Source organism: Saccoglossus kowalevskii, chromosome 4 (genome assembly GCF_978046115.1).
Source record: "Saccoglossus kowalevskii chromosome 4, keSacKowa6.1, whole genome shotgun sequence".
NCBI classification, from domain to species: Eukaryota; Metazoa; Hemichordata; class Enteropneusta; family Harrimaniidae; genus Saccoglossus; species Saccoglossus kowalevskii.
The window spans coordinates 35,122,431-35,144,332 of record NC_140644.1 but is presented as its reverse complement, the minus strand read 5'-3'; the positions used below and the strand labels follow the sequence as shown (position 1 = coordinate 35,144,332).

Genomic DNA, 21,902 nt, shown 5'->3' with positions numbered 1-21,902 from the left:
TTCCCCTATAATTACCAGGCTCTGCTCTATCTCCCTTCTTAAAAATATGTGATATGATACTGATGTTCCAGATATCTGGGTAAATACCTGAATCCAAGATGAGGTTGTAAAGTTTTTGTAGTGGTTTAATCAGGAAGTCTGAACTTTGTTTCAATAATTCTGGACAGTATCCATCATACCCTGCTGCCTTTTTTGACTTAAGTTTTTTAATAGCTAATTTCATTTCTTCATCTGTAATTGTGCTATTCAATTTAGTTGCTAAAGGTTCCCTATTTTCAAGTGATGTAATTTCAGAAATTATGTTATTATGATAATTGTTATTGGTCTCACAGGCATTTAATTTACTGTAATACCTATTCCATTCCTCTGGTGAAATATGGCTTGCCTGTTCATGAGTTGATTCTCTTAATTGATTAATAACTTTCCAAAAGTGATTAGGGTTAGTATTATTTAAGTTAATAAGTTTATTCACAATTAAGTTTTCTTCTTGTTTTTTCTTTAATTTAATTAGTTTTTTAAATTTCTTTTTTCTTCTATAAAATAAGTCTCTCAACCTAGTATCGAAAGGAAATTTATTAACTAATTGGGCTGTTTTAACAAGATCTTTTTTGAGTACCATGCAGTCTCTGTCAAACCATTTTTTCTTTTTAGGTTTCTGCTTCTTACTTTTATTAGACTTCTTGTTAAATGTTCTGTCTGCAGACTCAGTAATTAATGAATTCAAATTATTTACTGCATCATTTATTCCCTTACTATCTAATGTATATTTGTTAGTTAAGAAGGAATTTATTTTATGTTGACTATGTGTTGAAGCAAGGTTATCCTGGTAATTAAAAACTGAAAGTTTATCCCAGACCCAGCTTTTAGGTAGATTATGTAAATCATTATTATTGGTTTTATGTAATTTAATTATCTTATTTAATTTAAGTTGGCAAGAAGTAAAATCATGGATTTTAAAATAATCAAAATAATCAATAATATCACAAGACGACAGGGCGTAATCAACTGTACTTACATATGATAATGGAGGGATCAGATTGGGTGTAACCATACATATGATAATGAAGGGATCAGATTGGGTGTAACCATACATATGATAATGAAGGGATCAGATTGGGTATAACCATACATATGACAATGAAGGGATCAGATTGGGTGTAACCATACATATGATAATGAAGGGATCAGATTGGGTATAACCATACATATGATAATGGAGGGATCAGATTGGGTGTAACCATACATATGATAATGGAGGGATCAGATTGGGTGTAACCATACATATGATAATGGAGGGATCAGATTGGGTATAACCATACATATGATAATGAAATGATCGGATTGGATATAACCATACATATGATATTGGAGGGGTCAGATTGGGTGTAACCATGCATATGATAATGAAGGGATCAGATTGGGTGTAATCATACATATGATAATGGAGGGGTCAGATTGGGTGTAACCATACATATGATAATGGAGGGGTCAGATTGGGTGTAACCATACATATGATAATGAAGGGATCAGATTGGGTGTAACCATACATATGATAATGGAGGGATCAGATTGTGTGTAACCATACATATGATAATGGAGGGATCAGATTGGGTGTAACCATACATATGATAATGAAGGGATCAGATTGGGTGTAACCATACATATGATAATGAAGGGATCAGATTGGGTATAACCATACATATGATAATGAAGGGATCAGATTGGGTATAACCATACATATGATAATGGAGGGATCAGATTGGGTGTAACCATACATATGATAATGAAGGGATCAGATTGGGTGTAACCATACATATAATAATGGAGGGATCAGATTGGGTGTAACCATACATATGATAATGGAGGGATCAGATTGGGTATAACGATGCATATGATAATGGAGGGGTCAGATTGGGTATAACCATACATATGATAATGATGGGATCAGATTGGGTGTAACCATACATATGATAATGGAGGGATCAGATTGGGTGTAACCATACATATGATAATGGAGGGATCAGATTGGGTGTAATCATACATATAATAATGGAGGGGTCAGATTGGGTGTAACCATACATATGATAATGGAGGGATCAGATTGGGTATAACTATGCATATGATAATGGAGGGGTCAGATTGGGTATAACCATACATATGATAATGAAGGGATCAGATTGGGTATAACCATACATATGATAATGGAGGGATCAGATTGGGTGTAACCATACATATGATAATGAAGGGATCAGATTGGGTGTAACCATACATATGATAATGAAGGGATCAGATTGGGTATAACCATACATATGATAATGAAGGGATCAGATTGGGTATAACCATACATATGATAATGGAGGGATCAGATTGGGTGTAACCATACATATGATAATGAAGGGATCAGATTGGGTGTAACCATACATATAATAATGGAGGGATCAGATTGGGTGTAACCATACATATGATAATGGAGGGATCAGATTGGGTATAACTATGCATATGATAATGGAGGGGTCAGATTGGGTATAACCATACATATGATAATGATGGGATCAGATTGGGTGTAACCATACATATGATAATGGAGGGATCAGATTGGGTGTAACCATACATATGATAATGGAGGGATCAGATTGGGTGTAATCATACATGTACATATGATAATGGAGGGGTCAGATTGGGTGTAACCATACATATGATAATGAAGAGATCAGATTGGGTGTAAACATACATAATAATAATAATAATCAAATTTTATTGCATCCTTAGAAATTACAATATTTCTTTTGGTAAAAAGCAATAAATATATCCGTACACAACACAATTACAATACAATATAAATAGATACGTTAAAGTTTTCTGTACTCCATGGCTTTAAGTAGATAGATCCCCATACATTTAATTGCCTTGGAGTCCTTGTTGCTCATCAAAAATATAAAATTACTCAATTTATCTCCTGCATTAGTTAATGTAATTTCTGTGAGCAATTCATGTCTAATATGTTTGTACCGATCACATTCTAAAAGGAAGTGAACTTCATCTTCTATTTTATTTTGGGAACACAAATTACAAATTCTTTTTTCAATGGGAGTTTTTGGCTGTGTGTGCCTTGCTTTTTCAATAGCCAAACAATGGTTACTTGTTCGGAAGCGTGACATGCAGACTTGATGTTTTTTCGGAAGACAATTTAAGTATGACTCAAAATTATAAGTGTTTTTGAATTTTGCATATGTTCTTAGTTTTGTGTTTTCTTGATTGACATTCTGTTTCCAAAATGTAATATAGTTTTCTTTTAAAGTCTTATCAATGTTCTTTATATTCAAATCTGTTTTACTAGTTTGAATTCTTGAGTCAATAACTAAATTAATTCTGAACCGATGAACACCATGGTAAATTGAATTTCATTTGTTCATAATATGCTTGTTTTGTAAGACATTTATCTGGAAGCCCTTGTATGCGTAACCAATACTTGATAAGGTTTTTCTTGGTGTCTATTAGTAATGGGAAACAGCCCAACTCTGCCCTACAAGCTAAATTTGCACCAAATTTATTTAGGCCTAGAATATTTCTACAGAATTTCAAATGTAGTTTTTCACTTGTAGTTTTGTCCCATTTGTTTTCATCCAAAACTTCAATTCCCCAAATTTCTGAACCATAAATGAGTACTGGAAGAATACATGTTCTGAACAGATAGATAAATGTTTTACAGTTGCATTCAGGTGGAATGTGTCTTAACATTGCATATAAGGCTCTGTTGGCTTTATCTGCCATGTTTTGTCAGGCTTCAGTAAATTTCCCATTGGACTGCATTGTAACACCTAAGTAATTATAGGAGTTAACACAGTTGATATGATTTCCAAGATATAGGAATTTATCATGTGTTTTTAAACCTCTTTTTCTGAAAATAACAATTTTTGTTTTTGTTAAATTGACACTAAGTTTCCAATTAGAACAATAGTCTGATAAAATATCTAATGCTTTTTGAAGACCATAGTTTGTTGTGGAAAGTAAAACTAGGTCATCTGCGTAGAAGAGTGAGCTAATTTTAGTGTCATTTAGTGAAACATGGTCTATTGAACTATCCTGTAATACATCATTTAAGTAATTAATATAGATGTTAAAAAGCATAGGGCTGATTACACAGCCTTGTTTTACTCCCTTAGTTGTCTCAAAAACAGAAGAAGTCTTGTTTCCAAATCGTATGCAGGCCTTTGTATTTAAGTACATATATTTAATAATATTATAAATTTTCCTGTCTATACCACTGTTCAGAAGTTTGTAAAATAAACCATTTCTCCAAACAGTATCGAAAGCTTTCTGGAAGTCTATGAAACAAGTGTATAGTCTTCCATTTTGCTTTAGATACTTATGTACAATTGTTTTTAGAGTGAAAATATGATCAGTGGTGCGGAAACCTTTTCGAAAGCCAGCTTGGTTGGAATGTAAATTATTGTTTTTGTCCATAAACTGTTGAATTCTATTATTCATAATAACACAAAATGTCTTACCTACACAACTGGAAACAGATATTCCCCTATAATTACCAGGCTCTGCTCTATCTCCCTTCTTAAAAATATGTGATATGATACTGATGTTCCAGATATCTGGGTAAATACCTGAATCCAAGATGAGGTTGTAAAGTTTTTGTAGTGGTTTAATCAGGAAGTCTGAACTTTGTTTCAATAATTCTGGACAGTATCCATCATACCCTGCTGCCTTTTTTGACTTAAGTTTTTTAATAGCTAATTTAATTTCTTCATCTGTAATTGTGCTATTCAATTTAGTTGCTAAAGGTTCCCTATTTTCAAGTGATGTAATTTCAGAAATTATGTTATTATGATAATTGTTATTGGTCTCACAGGCATTTAATTTACTGTAATACCTATTCCATTCCTCTGGTGAAATATGGCTTGCCTGTTCATGAGTTGATTCTCTTAATTGATTAATAACTTTCCAAAATTGATTAGGGTTAGTATTATTTAAGTTAATAAGTTTATTCACAATTAAGTTTTCTTCTTGTTTTTTCTTTAATTTAATTAGTTTTTTAAATTTCTTTTTTCTTCTATAAAATAAGTCTCTCAACCTAGTATCGAAAGGAAATTTATTAACTAATTGGGCTGTTTTAACAAGATCTTTTTTGAGTACCATGCAGTCTCTGTCAAACCATTTTTTCTTTTTAGGTTTCTGCTTCTTACTTTTATTAGACTTCTTGTTAAATGTTCTGTCTGCAGACTCAGTAATTAATGAATTCAAATTATTTACTGCATCATTTATTCCCTTACTATCTAATGTATATTTGTTAGTTAAGAAGGAATTTATTTTATGTTGACTATGTGTTGAAGCAAGGTTATCCTGGTAATTAAAAACTGAAAGTTTATCCCAGACCCAGCTTTTAGGTAGATTATGTAAATCATTATTATTGGTTTTATGTAATTTAATTATCTTATTTAATTTAAGTTGGCAAGAAGTAAAATCATGGATTTTAAAATAATCAAAATAATCAATAATATCACAAGACGACAGGGCGTAATCAACTGTACTTACATATGATAATGGAGGGATCAGATTGGGTGTAACCATACATATGATAATGAAGGGATCAGATTGGGTGTAACCATACATATGATAATGAAGGGATCAGATTGGGTATAACCATACATATGACAATGAAGGGATCAGATTGGGTGTAACCATACATATGATAATGAAGGGATCAGATTGGGTATAACCATACATATGATAATGGAGGGATCAGATTGGGTGTAACCATACATATGATAATGGAGGGATCAGATTGGGTGTAACCATACATATGATAATGGAGGGATCAGATTGGGTGTAACCATACATATGATAATGAAATGATCGGATTGGATATAACCATACATATGATAATGGAGGGGTCAGATTGGGTGTAACCATACATATGATAAGGGTGGGATCAGATTGGGTGTAATCATACATATGATAATGGAGGGGTCAGATTGGGTGTAACCATACATATGATAATGGAGGGGTCAGATTGGGTGTAACCATACATATGATAATGAAGGGATCAGATTGGGTGTAACCATACATATGATAATGAAGGGATCAGATTGGGTATAACCATACATATGATAATGGAGGGGTCAGATTGGGTGTAACCATACATATGATAATGGAGGGGTCAGATTGGGTGTAACCATACATATGATAATGAAGGGATCAGATTGGGTGTAACCATACATATGATAATGGAGGGGTCAGATTGGGTGTAACCATACATATGATAAGGGTGGGATCAGATTGGGTGTAATCATACATATGATAATGGAGGGGTCAGATTGGGTGTAACCATACATATGATAATGGAGGGGTCAGATTGGGTGTAACCATACATATGATAATGAAGGGATCAGATTGGGTATAACCATACATATGATAATGGAGGGGTCAGATTGGGTGTAACCATACATATGATAATGAAGAGATCAGATTGGGTATAACCATACATATGATAATGAAGGGATCAGATTGGGTATAACCATACATATGATAATGGAGGGATCAGATTGGGTGTAACCATACATATGATAATGGAGGGGTCAGATTGGGTGTAACCATACATATGATAATGGAGGGGTCAGATTGGGTGTAACCATACATATGATAATGAAGGGATCAGATTGGGTGTAACCATACATATGATAATGAAGGGATCAGATTGGGTATAACCATACATATGATAATGAAGGGATCAGATTGGGTATAACCATGCATATGATAATGAAGGGATCAGATTGGGTGTAATCATACATATGATAATGGAGGGGTCAGATTGGGTGTAACCATACATATGATAATGAAGGGATCAGATTGGGTGTAACCATACATATGATAATGGAGGGATCAGATTGGGTGTAACCATACATATGATAATGAAGGGATCAGATTGGGTATAACCATACATATGATAATGAAGGGATCAGATTGGGTGTAATCATACATATGATAATGGAGGGGTCAGATTGGGTGTAACCATACATATGATAATGAAGGGATCAGATTGGGTGTAACCATACATATGATAATGGAGGGATCAGATTGGGTGTAACCATACATATGATAATGAAGGGATCAGATTGGGTATAACCATACATATGATAATGAAGGGATCACATTGGGTATAACCATACATATGATAATGAATGGATCAGATTGGGTGTAACCATACATATGATAATGGAGGGATCAGATTGGGTATAACCATACATATGATAATGGAGGGATCAGATTGGGTATAACCATACATATAATAATGAAGGGATCAGATTGGGTATAACCATACATATGATAATGAAGGGATCAGATTGGGTATAACCATACATATGATAATGGAGGGATCAGATTGGGTATAACCATACATATGATAATGGAGGGATCAGATTGGGTATAACCATACATATAATAATGAAGGGATCAGATTGGGTATAACCATACATATGATAATGAAGGGATCATATTGGGTATAACCATACATATGATAATGAAGGGATCAGATTGGGTATAACCATACATATGATAATGAAGGGATCAGATTGGGTATAACCATACATATGATAATGAAGGGATCAGATTGGGTGTAACCATACATATGATAATGGAGGGATCAGATTGGGTATAACCATACATATGATAATGAAGGGATCAGATTGGGTATAACCATACATGTGCAGCAGACAAATCTTTGAAATTTATTAGAATAAAGTGCAAAAGAAGCAATAGGAATAATAAGAAAAGGGTTAAACAAAAATGGTTTGACAATGATTTGGAGATTGTACGTAAAAAACTTAAAGATATTTCAAGGCAAGTGGACAAATTCCCATTTGACCCACACCTTAGAATTAAAAGAATGGGGATAAATAAGCAATACAAGAAACTCAAAATAGAAAAAATCAGTTTAAAGAAAAATTGCTTCAAAAGTTAGTTGACATGGAAACATAATCCTTCAGGTTTTTGGAACATCATAAAAGATATTAATGATTTCACCAACCCTGGCAACAAAAAACAAGCCCCTTCAATTTCACCAACAGAGTGGACAAATCATTTTTCATCCCTATATAATGTCAGTAATGGACAGTCAAGGTCAGATATTGAGTTAAAAGTAAATAGCTATATACAAAACACTGATTTGACTTCCACAGATAACCCAATGCTAGATAAAGAAATTAGTAAAGAAGAAGTTATTCATGCTATCAAAAAGACAAAAGTGGGGAAATCATCTGGTTCTGACTCTATTATTAATGAGATGTTTAAGAGTTGTACTCCCACATTATTATTATGCATGTTAAAACTTTTCAACCAAATATTGTCAAGTGGAAGCTACCCTACACTGAGTGGAACACAAGCTATGTAGTACCCATCCATAAAGCAGGGGACATTTCAGATGTAAATAATTATAGGGGCATTGCCCTCTCAAACTGTATTTCAAAAATATTTAATTCGATCATGAACAACAGGTTAAAAAGTTTTCTTGAAAGTAAGAAATTCTTTCAAAATAATCAGTTTGGATTTCGTGAAAATCATCGTACAACAGACAACTTTTTCATTCTAAAATAACTGATCAATAAGTATATAAATCAGGCAAGTAAATCTTCATATTTATTTGCTTGTTTTATTGACCTGTGTAAAGCATTCGATAGTGTTTGGAGAAATGGTCTGTTATATAAGTTACTCAAAGCTGGTGTAACAGGAAAGTGTTTCCATTTGATTAAGACTATGTATTTAGACACCAGATATGCAATTAAAACAAATCAAGGCTGCACTGATTCCTTTTTATCTAGTAGTGGAGTAAAACAAAGGTGTAATTTGAGTCCCCTTCTATTCAATGTCTTCATTAATGACTTATCGGATAGTGTTAATTCAAACCTGTTAAGTCAAGGGAAACTCAGCTTTTTGCCTATGACATAGTATTGTTTTCAGATTCAATCAAAGGCTTCAAAATAACCTAGACAAACTCAGTACGTATTGTGAGATGTGGAAATTAAATGTAAATATTAATAAGACAAAAATAATTATTTTTAATAAAAGGGGGAGAACTCTTGACAATGTTTTTTATTTTGGTGATCAGGAAATTCAAATAGTACCTTCATATACTTATCTGGGAATTACATTTCAAAGCAGTGGAAATTTCACAATAGCGATAGACTGCTTAGCTAAAAAATCATTACGTGCATTGGGTGCACTTAGACAAACTTTAAATTTAGGAAATCACATTGTTTCCCCAAAAAATGCCATACATCTTTTTAAAAGTACAGTGTTACCAATTATCATGTATGGGTCAGAAGTATGGGGTGCTTTCACTTTTAAACTGTACAAAACAAAACAAAATAGTATTATTACTAATGAAGCATTCATTGAAAAATTGTTTAGTGACAAAACCCAATTTGAACAGCTTCACATCAAATTCTGTAAGCAGGTCTTGGGTGTACATAAGAAAGCAAGCAATAATGCTGTCAGAGCAGAGTTGGGATGCTACCCTATTATTATTGAACTCTGCACACATATGCTGAAATTCTGGAAAAGACTTAAGAATTATAAATGTAATGAATTGGTGTGTTCTGCTTTCAACCAAGAAAAAAATAGTACCGGTAATACTTGGACAGCATTTATTAATAAACTGCTTGAAATTACTGAAACTAGTGTAACTGGGATTGATATTTCAAATTTTAAAACAAAGTTAAAACAATTGTATGTAGAAAAAATTTGGTTGCAAAGTCTACAAAAAGCAGAAAATAACAAATTACGAACATACAACAAAATAAAATTAGCATTCAAATTTGAGCCATACCTGGATCTTATGAAAAATATAAAACATCGAACCAGCTTAACTAGGTTTAGAATTTCAGCTCATTCACTTCCAATTGAAAAGTTGAGGTATCAAGGAATACCTCCAGGAGAAAGAATTTGTACACTATGTGATCTAGGGGCTGTTGGCAGTGAAACTCATGCATTCATGGACTGTGAAAATATTGAAACTAAGAATAGTCGTATACAATTTCTAAATATGGTTTCAGTTTATGATGAAAAAATTCAAGAATTATCCAAGGATAACTTACTTAAAAAATTATTTACATCAAATCATAGTTTCATTGTTAACAGACTCGGAAAATTTGTTCATCAAATTATAATGTCTAACAATATCTAAGTTTTATTTTTGTTTCTTATTACATGTACTACTAATATTTTATATTTCTTTGCTTACTTATTGTTTTATTTGTTATTGATGTTTGTTACTTGTTGTTGTATGTTTATTGACCATAGATAATGTAATTCAATGAATTATTTTGTGCCAAATAAAATACACTTATCTATACTATACTATACTATGATAATGAAGGGGTCAGATTGGGTGTAACCATACATATAATAATGGAGGGATCAGATTGGGTGTAACCATACATATGATAATGGAGGGATCAGATTGGGTGTAACCATACATATGATAATGGAGGGATCAGATTGGGTATAACCATACATATGATAATGAAGGGATCAGATTGGGTATAACCATACATATGATAATGGAGGGATCAGATTGGGTGTAACCATACATATAATAATGGAGGGATCAGATTTGGTATAACCATACATATGATAATGGAGGGATCAGATTGGGTGTAACCATACATATGATAATGGAGGGATCAGATTGGGTGTAACCATACATATGATAATGAAGGGATCAGATTGGGTATAACCATACATATGATAATGAAGGGATCAGATTGGGTGTAACCATACATATGATAATGAAGGGTTCAGATTGGGTATAACCATACATATGATAATGGAGGGATCAGATTGGGTGTAACCATACATATGATAATGAAGGGTTCAGATTGGGTATAACCATGCATATGATAATGGAGAAATCAGATTGGGTGTAACCATACATATGATAATGAAGGGTTCAGATTGGATATAACCATACATATGATAATGGAGGGATCAGATTGGGTGTAACCATACATATGATAATGGAGGGATCAGATTGGGTATAACCATACATATGATAATGAAGGGTTCAGATTGGGTATAACCATACATATGATAATGGAGGGATCAGATTGGGTGTATCCATACATATGATAATGAAGGGTTCAGATTGGGTATAACCATACATATGATAATGGAGGGATCAGATTGGGTGTAACCATACATATGATAATGGAGGGATCAGATTGTGTGTAACCATACATATGATATTGGAGAGATCAGATTGGGTGTAACCATACATATGATAATGCAGGGATCAGATTGGGTGTAACCATACATATGATAATGGAGGGATCAGATTGGGTGTAACCATACATATGATAATGGAGGGATCAGATTGGGTATAACCATACATATGATAATGGAGGGATCAGATTGGGTGTAACCATACATATGATAATGGAGGGATCAGATTGGGTGTAACCATACATATGATAATGGAGGGATCAGATTGGGTGTAACCATACATATGATAATGGAGGGATCAGATTGGGTATAACCATACATATGATAATGAATGGATCAGATTGGGTGTAACAATACTTACGATAATTGAGGGATCAGATTGGGTATATTAAACCATACATATGATTTAACAGCTGTCATCACCCCAACACTAAAGAAAAATTAAAATATATTTTAAATAATAAAAGATGAGAAAACAATAATACAAATAGCAAAATACATAGAGAACGGTTTCAAAACAAGGGAGAAAAAACTGAATTATAGTTAGCTATCTCAAGATAAGGTCATGTCCATGCAATAGTAATCTAAACATTCACCAACACAAATGTGAAAAACATTCCAATTTACCGGTACTTTTCCATTATTATTATTTTTTTTCTTTCTACTTTTATTTGCTAGTTGTTTATTTTTTTTTTTTTTTTTTTTTTTTATATTTTCCTGTGTGTATTTTTATTCTCACTTTAATTGTTTGTTTGTCTTTATTCACATCTGTATTGCATTTTAGTCAAAATCCTAATAGGGATACAAACGCAATAAAGATAATTATTATGATAATGGAAGGATCCGACTGGGTATGTAGCATACACATAATAATGGAGGGAACGCTCTCTCTCTCTCTCTCTCTCATTCACTCTCACTCACTTTCTCACTCGCTCATACTCTCGCACTGGCTCTACTGAGTCCAGGGAGCTGTAATGAGATTTACCCTGCTCAGTCTCACTCACTCTAGCTCGCTCTCACTCACTCACGGCCTCTAACCCAACCTGATAACTATTTGCCTTGTTATGACATATAACTATGACCATATGACTCTTTAAGAACAATTATATACAGATTTCAAAAAAAAAATCTTTAAAAAATATATTTGTTTCCATTTATTCTGAAATAATAATAAAGAACATCAATGCAATTATTTATTGACATGTTCCAAGTTTTGTTCTTTCTTGGGGTTGTAATGTTTTGCACTCTCAAAGATAATTTGCATTTACGTAACTTTATACAAATGTAATTACCGTGTTATATCGCTGCCCTTACGCATGACCTTCGGCAACTTTAGTCAACAGAGGGCGCTTGTTAGAAGAGCAACGAACAGAAACACAGTTGATACTCTGGAGGTATGCTCCTTGTCTGCGTTCTGATGTCATGTAAATATTGATTTTGTCGACCAAATACTATCTAAGCTTGGTTACAGTTCATGTTTGTGTGTGATGATGAATTGTTGAGCCACACTCGTATATAAACGTGGAAATTCCAAAGGCATCCATCTTGTTTTCTCCGACCCTGACTTGTGGCTTCCGGTTTGGCTTGGAGTCATACCCGTAAGGGTAATGTTGCATTAGATGTAAACTATATATAATAAATTGTATGGTCACGTGACATATAATTTCACTGTGGATTCAACCATTCCAGTCTGTGTTGTGACAAACAAGACTACCGGTAATAACATGCCTAGAGTTAGAATGTTACCAATGATGTGTGTGGCATGTGTGACGGTATATTTTATGTTGAACTGGTTTTCCCGTCATAGTAGCATTGCAGTGTTGAAAAGGGGATCAGACTTGACTGAGAATACAGTCCGTCAGCATCTGTATGCTACGCTATTTCAAGAAGAGTTGACCAACACCAGCAGATATGTACCAGACTCGTTTACAGGACATTTTGGTGAAGGTAAGATTAGAATCTGCAGCTAGAATGAGTAAATAACTGACAATGGAGATCAACTTTTTGGTATCTCTGTGATAACTGTATCATTATTATACAACCTTTCCTGCTTGTAGAAAAGTAATAATTGAGATATTACACCCAGACATGATAACAATGGTTGCAATTGCTATGTCACTTAATGGCCCAGGTACATGTATATACCATAAATTATAAATACGCTCCTGTAGTAAACAGCTCCAGCCAAGCTCCGGTAAAAATGCGTTTTCTCAAACTTACATGGATGTGGATGCATGTGACTATGAATATCACAGCAGTGACTGTGTGTAGTATTTATGACGATAAATAGTGTATGGGCTGAAATGTTGGCGGATAAAAGTCAAAAACACGAACCGGGGAAAGGGACGCACTACTAATCTTGAATAATTAACTACTGTCAATCAAAGTCACGTGATGTTGGCTATGCAAGTGATTAACAACACTCATTAGCATAGCCACACCTCCAATTCACACTTTCCCAGGGCAAGTTAATTGGGCCTTTAAAGCATGCACTTGCATTATAATGTTGAGTTCTTGAACCAGTCACTATTGAATATATGAATGAAATCTGAGGATCTGTATTTACAAATTTTAATAAATATATTCAGCTTCATTTAGTCGACAAAGCAGAGCTATTCATGGCGTCCACCATCTGTTTGCGTCAACTTTACATTCAACTTCAATTTAGAAACAACAAAAACGCTTGTTTTGATACTTCGTATATATGGTACCTTCGGTGGACTTGTCTCAGATTTGTTTATTTCAAATCTAAAATTTTGATGAATATTTTTGAATGCTATTTTTCTGTCTTACAGTTGCTTTGATACTTTATATGTAATCACCTTGACTAGAGTTCAATTTTCTAATTACCTTGCCCATCAAAGATGGAAGAGAAAGGTAAATTTTCTCTGGCGTTGTTGTTGTCCTCGTCGTTAATAATTGTTATTGTGTGCATAATAACTTTACTAATTCTATTCCAAACTTCATCAAACTTGGTCACCTTATTCATCAGTATAAAGTCTTCCCTGAGTTTGAACAACAGATGTCCTGTATGAAAATATCATGCAAAAATTGAGAAAATATTTTGACTGTTTCTACTTGACTGATCACTGGTGATACACATTCAAAGGTCACTGATCTCAGTGGAAATATGCATTGTTGTATGTGTTCAATGAAGCAAATGATTTATCTTGTAGTAATATCATTTGTAATGTATCCCAGAACCCCATACTGGGTTTCAAAACCAACTCATGGAGAGATTGTACAGTCTGATACACATTTGCAAACCTACCAATAAAATCTTTACAGAAAACAAGGTGTCAGAAAATCCGTATAAGCACTCCTATGAAATGGGTGCCAAACTTTGATCAAGATCTGAAGCTAATAGAAAATCTGTTTAGTTCAAAGTTATCAAATCAAAAACAATACATAAAAAGCAAAACATTTCATCCACATTTTAAAAAGAAAATTGTACTAAAATATATGTATTCTGTATTTGACAAACAGTTCATTTGACAAATGGAAACTCACAGGAATATGTTTCAGCTATTAGAACAGAATGATAGAGTTTTTATAATACTAGTTTAAAAACGCACTTCAAAGATTGCAGTGTTTGAAGATATAGATTCTCAGGAGGCAACAGTACTGTTGACTTCTCCCTCCACTGGACACCAACTATTTAAGTTGATTTGCATACAAAGCAGAGCTTTCAACATGATAGCTTTTCATAAAGGGTTTTTTTTTTTTTTACTTTTCATATAATACAGTAGTCGCACAATGAGGCAGTTCATATTTGTCTCAGTGAATCATTAATTTTTGACAGACACCTGTACAAAATACTTGGACTAAAGCCAGCTAAATTTTTCTGTTATCTTGCATGTTTTATGAATCTATTCACATCTAAATGCAGCACTTTTTTTTGCAATGAGACATTTGTTTTTATTCTAAAATATCTGAATTACTTTGAATAAAGCTGGAAATTATGTCCCTTAAAATAAATAAATAAGGCACCAATGTTTTTGTAAGATATTCACATCTTCTAATGACATTCAGTAGACTGTTGGTTCAACCCCAAAACTTGTTTGTATTCAAAATTAATTATGACAATGCATATTTATATTGAAACAAACTATGATAAAGGGAATTATATTATATAACAAAGGGCAAGGTCACCAGAGTTCAACTATGTTTTTAGTGAAATATTTTGTCAGTTTTGATTTGCAACTGTCTGACTATACAGCTGATAGGTGCGTGTTAAACATTATAACATGTAAGGTACAGTTTTCTACCCTTCACTGTAACTGTCTGACTATACAGCTGATAGGTGCGTGTTAAACATTATAACATGTAAGGTACAGTTTTCTACCCTTCACTGTAAAAGCTGTGGATAAAAATCTTATAGTTCAAAATGATTTTTACCAATTATTTATGTGCAATGTTTTTGGATACCTGGTCATATTTTAGGAGACCACTAAAACATTGCCCCTGGTGATCTTTTGACACTATTTTCTCAACATTGCTTGTACGATTAACTGGTGGTCATTTTTGTGCTAAAAATCATCAAAATCATGCATTTCTAGCATTTCGGAACCGGATCTTGACAGTTTACAGATGGATTTTATTTGGTACATACATTGGACATTATATGACCTTGATTCATGTCATGTCATAAGATGGCTGACTGGCAACCATTTTGTTTTGATGAATGGTTGTCTAGTGTCATATCTCTGACATGCTTTGACTGTTTATGTTCAAATTTGATATAATCATTATACATCATGCCATAGATATACAGATATATTGGTTTGATGATGCGATTTAAAATGCCCGAATGGTGGCCATTTTTGTGCTTAGAAAAATCATCAAAAATTGAATGCAATTCTATGGCCATATCTCTAATTTAAAAAATCATCATTATTAAGCATCAGCTTCTGGATCCATATCTCTGACATGTTTATGTTCCAACTATATTACTGTGAACAAAACTATTTAATTTTCTGGGTTGACTGTGCCATGTATGGCTTGTTATTACTGGTATATATATATTCTATTACTTCGCGTTGTTCAAAGCAAGATTTAAATTTGTATTCTTTTAATTAAAGTGTGCCCTAACTTTGTATGCAAAACATGGCAAATCGTAGGAAATCACATCTTCGCCAGCCAAGGAACGTTTAGGTTGGGTCACCCCTTCAAAACTAACCTTTGGCAGATTGAACCAATCTAGTGTGTATTTAATAGGCGCCCTTAACGACAAGGAGGGAGAGATGCGACAAAAATCAGCTATACATTGTATTGTATCAAAATACAGTAGAACAGATCACATAGTTTTTCAAGATAAAAATCCTCATGATCACCAATACTAGCTGAAAAAGGATGAGTTTGTTGCAACAGGACATGGAGTAGCAAATCACGAAAATTGTGCAACAGTTCAACTCTTGAATGATCAGTTGAGTAGAGTTTCTGAGATTGACAGTTTCATTACTTTGTTAAAAACGCCGTCCGTGTCAACTTTTTCGGCTTCTTCTTGAAAACTTAAATTCTTATTTCTTAATTCTTTCTTACTAAAGGTGTATATGTACCTTGAACAGACCTCTCATAGATTACTTCATTTCATGATGATATTTTTAATTCTTTAATTTTGATGGATATTTTGTCATTTTTGGTAAAAAGTTATATTTTTGAATTTTTGTTGAAAACAGCTTGTCCGATTGCTTTGATATTATACATATTCTTCATTCACTTCTTTAATTGAAATGTGCATTGCTAACAGCGGAGCTATCTCAGCTGAGAGGCTGCTTGTTGGATTTGATGATTTAAAACTGTTCATGGCAACAACATTGGTAACTTACCCTAGTGGAAAAATGCACAAGAACATGTACCATACAAACCATGCTATCAGCCACCTTTGCCTTTTCATAAAAACTTTTATTAGTACTGGTTGTTTGTAGTATTTACTTAAGTTTCTCATATAAGATGTACTTAGTAAGACGTACTTAGTCCGATTACTCTGCAAAAATTAGATTAAAAGTAAGCTAGCTTTAAGCTATTGAAAAGTTTAATGTTTAATTATGCTTAGACTGTACTGTATTTAAAATAAACATGATGCATTTAACACTAAAATTAAAAGTTAGTTTATTTATTCACTGCTCATTGATTTAATGGATACACTATTAGTGATTATCATCAATGTATAATTGTTCTATTAGAAGTGCATCTTCATTATAAACCTGAACTTGCACGAATTTATGAAAATATGACTTATTGTGTTAATAAAAACATCTCTACAGTATTTCTCCTCTGTAATCTGTGATACTATATCTGCAAAATAAAAACATGGTTGCATAAGAACAAAGTACATGTACTTATTGGAATATATTAAATATTTTTTAACAGTCTTTGTTTTCTCTAATAAATTCAGATATGAAACTATTTGGAAAATATTCCCATGGTTACAACTCAACAAGGTAGGTCCAATGATTGTGGTGTATAATATACTATTTTATATCTACATGTGTTAGAGTTGAATGAATTTATTAGACTTCATACATTTTTGTAACTTTTATATTTTTTTTTATAATGTTAGTAATGTTGTGCCTCTGTCTGACTGCCCACTATATGCACTTCACGGTTTTCATTTATTTATTTTTTGGAAAAATGTCTACCGGTATGTAAAAACATCAAACTAAAAATAATTAGATAATGAATGTTTTATTTCGTGATTACTGGTCACTCTACTGTAACTTTGAATGTGTTTGCATTCCATATAACAGACATGTATTTGTCTGGCATGCAATTCTATTAAAGTTTACACAATCTACACATAACATGTGAATTGACCTCTCTCTTGGTATATTTGTAATGTTGCCAAGGAAACAGGGCATGAATGAAGCATGACTATTATAGTGTCATAACAAACGAAATTGTGTGGTAGTACCTGTGTAATAATAGTCTTATCCCAGAGACTTGGCTGTGATACTTTGCATATCTGCCCGTAATCACCGCCCAGTGAAACGAGCTGGATCTAGCACAGGAATCTGTGCGATTATGTAAATGGCGAATACAGGTGGTATGAAGCTAACAACACTACGTCAAAGCATCCCCATGTGATCCTGGTTTCAATTTCGAACAAGAGAGAAAAAGAAGTAGGAAGGAGTCTGAACGTAAATATAATTTACATAATCGCACGCATTTTGCACACGTGACGTAGTGAGTGCCATTAAAAATAATAGCCAACCACAGGCCCCTGTCAAAATTTGATGGATCGCCCTGTCTTATCTAACTGCTGCCACAACCACATTCTGCTAATTTGAATAATCCAATTTGAATTTTCAGGCGCGTTTCACTGGGCATTGGTTAGAAATCAACGGCCAGACTCTGGGCTATAATAGTCTTGACTATGTCTTGTGTGATAACAAACGAAATTGTGTGGTATGTGTGTAATAATAGTCTTGATTATGTCTTATCAATTATAATTCAAGGAAAGAAAAAATTATAAAAAAATTATATTTTTGATTTAAAGACCACAAGTGTGATTGCTTTGACTATTAATATATAGTCACCTGAGAAGGAATGTTAGGGCTGCCCTAATTTTAATACCCATGTTTGGCTGGTCTAACTACAATATGAAAACACACCAAATTACATAATCACCACTATCATTGACTTATTAAAGTATGCATATCAGGTTCTGCCTAAATAATAATGTTTTGACTATGTGAACACAGGAACAAACTTTAATCTTGTGTATTTTGGAATGGCCTTGACAAACTAATTATGAAGTATGTATGTGATGGCTTTAAAGAAAGATAAGTTGCTAATATATATGTACACGTATGTGATGGCTTTAATGAAAGACAAGTTGTTAATATATCTGTACATGTATGTGATGGCTTTAAAGAAAGATAAGTTGCTAATATATATGTACATGTATGTGATGGCTTTAATGAAAGATTAGTTGCTAATATATATGTACATGTATGTGATGGCTTTAATGAAAGATAAGTTGTTAATATATATGTACATGTATGCGATGGCTTTAATGAAAGATTAGTTGTTAATATATATGTACATGTATGCGATGGCTTTAATGAAAGATTAGTTGCTAATATATATGTACATGTATGTGATGGCTTTAAGATAAGTTGCTAATATATATGTACACGTATGTGATGGCTTTAATGAAAGATAAGTTGTTAATATATATGTACATGTATGTGATGGCTTTAATGAAAGATTAGTTGCTAATATATATGTACATGTATGTGATGGCTTTAAGATAAGTTGCTAATATATATGTACACGTATGTGATGGCTTTAATGAAAGATAAGTTGCTAATATATATGTACATGTATGTGATGGCTTTAATGAAAGATAAGTTGTTATATATATGTACATGTATGTGATGGCTTTAATGAAAGATAAGTTGCTAATATATATGTACATGTATGTGATGACTTTAATGAAAGATAAGTTGCTAATATATATGTACATGTATGTGATGGCTTTAATGAAAGATAAGTTGCTAATATATATGTACATGTATGTGATGGCTTTAATGAAAGATAAGTTGCTAATATATATGTACATGTATGTGATGACTTTAATTGAAAGATAAGTTGCTAATATATATGTACATGTATGTGATGGCTTAAAGATAAGTTGTTAATATATCTGTACATGTATGTGATGGCTTTAATGAAAGATAAGTTGTTAATATATATGTACATGTATGTGATGGCTTTAATGAAAGATAAGTTGCTAATATATATGTACACGTATGTGATGGCTTTAATGAAAGATAAGTTGTTATATATATGTACATGTATGTGATGGCTTAAAGATAAGTTGCTAATATATATGTACATGTATGTGATGGCTTTAATGAAAGATAAGTTGCTAATATATATGTACATGTATGTGATGGCTTTAATGAAAGATAAGTTGCTAATATATATGTACATGTATGTGATGACTTTAATGAAGGATAAGTTGCTAATATATATGTACATGTATGTGATGGCTTTAAGATAAGTCGCTAATATATATGTACATGTATGTGATGGCTTTAATGAAAGATAAGTTGCTAATATATATGTACATGTATGTGATGGCTTTAATAAAAGATAAGTTGCTAATATATATGTACATGTATGTGATGGCTTTAAGATAAGTTGCTAATATATATGTTCATGTACATGATGGCTTAAAGATAAGTTGCTAATATATATGTACATGTATGTGATGGCTTTAATGAAAAATAAGTTGCTAATATATATGAACATGTATGTGATGGCTTTAATGAAAGATAAGTTGCTAATATATATGTACATGTATGTGATGGCTTTAATGAAAGATAAGTTGCTAATATATATGTACATGTATGTGATGGCTTTAATGAAAGATAAGTTGCTAATATATATGTACATGTATGTGATGACTTTAATTGAAAGATAAGTTGCTAATATATATGTACATGTATGTGATGGCTTTAATGAAAGATAAGTTGCTAATATATATGTACATGTATGTGATGGCTTAAAGATAAGTTGCTCTATGTATTGTTTATTAATAGAGTGGTTAATTTGTGTCACTGTAGGATTCCTGCACTAGTGTATCATAATGATGTATTCATTGCTTTCTGTGAAGCTCGTAAAGATACTGAATCTGATTGGGGTAATATTGATATTATCTCACGGCGAGGCCGGAGATCTGGAAACAAGATACGATGGGAGAAACCTGTAATTGTGGCCAGCATTCCTGGCTACAGGTCAGTAATCATTTGTTTTGTTACATGTTGTTTGCTGTTCCAAAGTACGAAAACTGCCTGGAATATAAATTTGGAAGTCCTCTGTCAATGAATCTGTTTCTAGCCATTTTTCAGATCATTGAACTAGTTTTTTTCAAATTTGGTAATAAAAAACATAAATACATACAAACATTTATGCATACATATATACATTTGGTTTGTGATTCAATCAAATATGGTCACCTAGCAGCAATTTTGGATTTACAGATAGTTTAAATCTGGGTTTGTTAAGGAGGGGGGCAGCACAAAGTACACACAGAGACGGTGTTTGGGTACAGTAGGGGGTATTTATTACTAATCTAAAAAACTCACATTACTACTACTGATGAGATCAGTGGTCTGCCCCTTTAACAACTAGCGTTGGAAATGTCAAAGGTGACAGTTCAAAGGTGATATATAAATCACTTGTAAGGCTGATCCAGGGGAGACCACTGGTAACTGTTGTATGTACTACAAACCGAAAACACTACGAATGAAATTCCCCAAAATACCCAAACACCATTAGTGAGTAGGGAGGTTGGATGCAAAGCGCTGTGATGTTTCAAGACGGAGTGGAAAAGAGGGGTGGAGATATTTACGGAAAGCATCACTTTTCCAATCACCTAATAATTTTATGAGCTCAGATGGGATACCAGACTGTAATGCCCATGAGGCCCCTCCCCGCCCAAAGCTGTGGGTGGAAAATTGCGAGATGTCAGACACTAAAGGTGTCAGCAAGGAGACAAGACGCTTGGTAAAAAGAGGGGCAGTGACTGGGTGGGGGGGAGGTAGCAAAAGGCTGGGTTCTCAGGGGGGCCAGGGGTAATGAGGAAGGCCGATAATATGGCAGCCGCAGGGCAGAGAGGATGGTTTGGGACCATTGGTAGTGGAACTAACAACAGGCGCTCCTTA

At 33.2% G+C, this 21,902-nt stretch overlaps 1 protein-coding gene across 1 annotated transcript in view; it reads left to right on the top strand.

Moving 5' to 3' along the window:
• The first annotated feature begins 12,572 nt into the window (after positions 1-12,572).
• The window catches only part of LOC144353270 (sialidase-3-like), a 28,378-nt gene continuing 19,048 nt past the window's right edge, over positions 12,573-21,902 (top strand). Inside the window, exons 1-4 of the mRNA XM_085498092.1 lie at positions 12,573-12,620; positions 13,034-13,173; positions 17,624-17,669; positions 20,802-20,972. Of these exons, the coding sequence (XP_085354218.1) occupies positions 17,626-17,669; positions 20,802-20,972 (215 nt within the window). The 5' untranslated portion in view covers positions 12,573-12,620; positions 13,034-13,173; positions 17,624-17,625. The remainder of the gene's footprint in view (positions 12,621-13,033; positions 13,174-17,623; positions 17,670-20,801; positions 20,973-21,902) is intronic.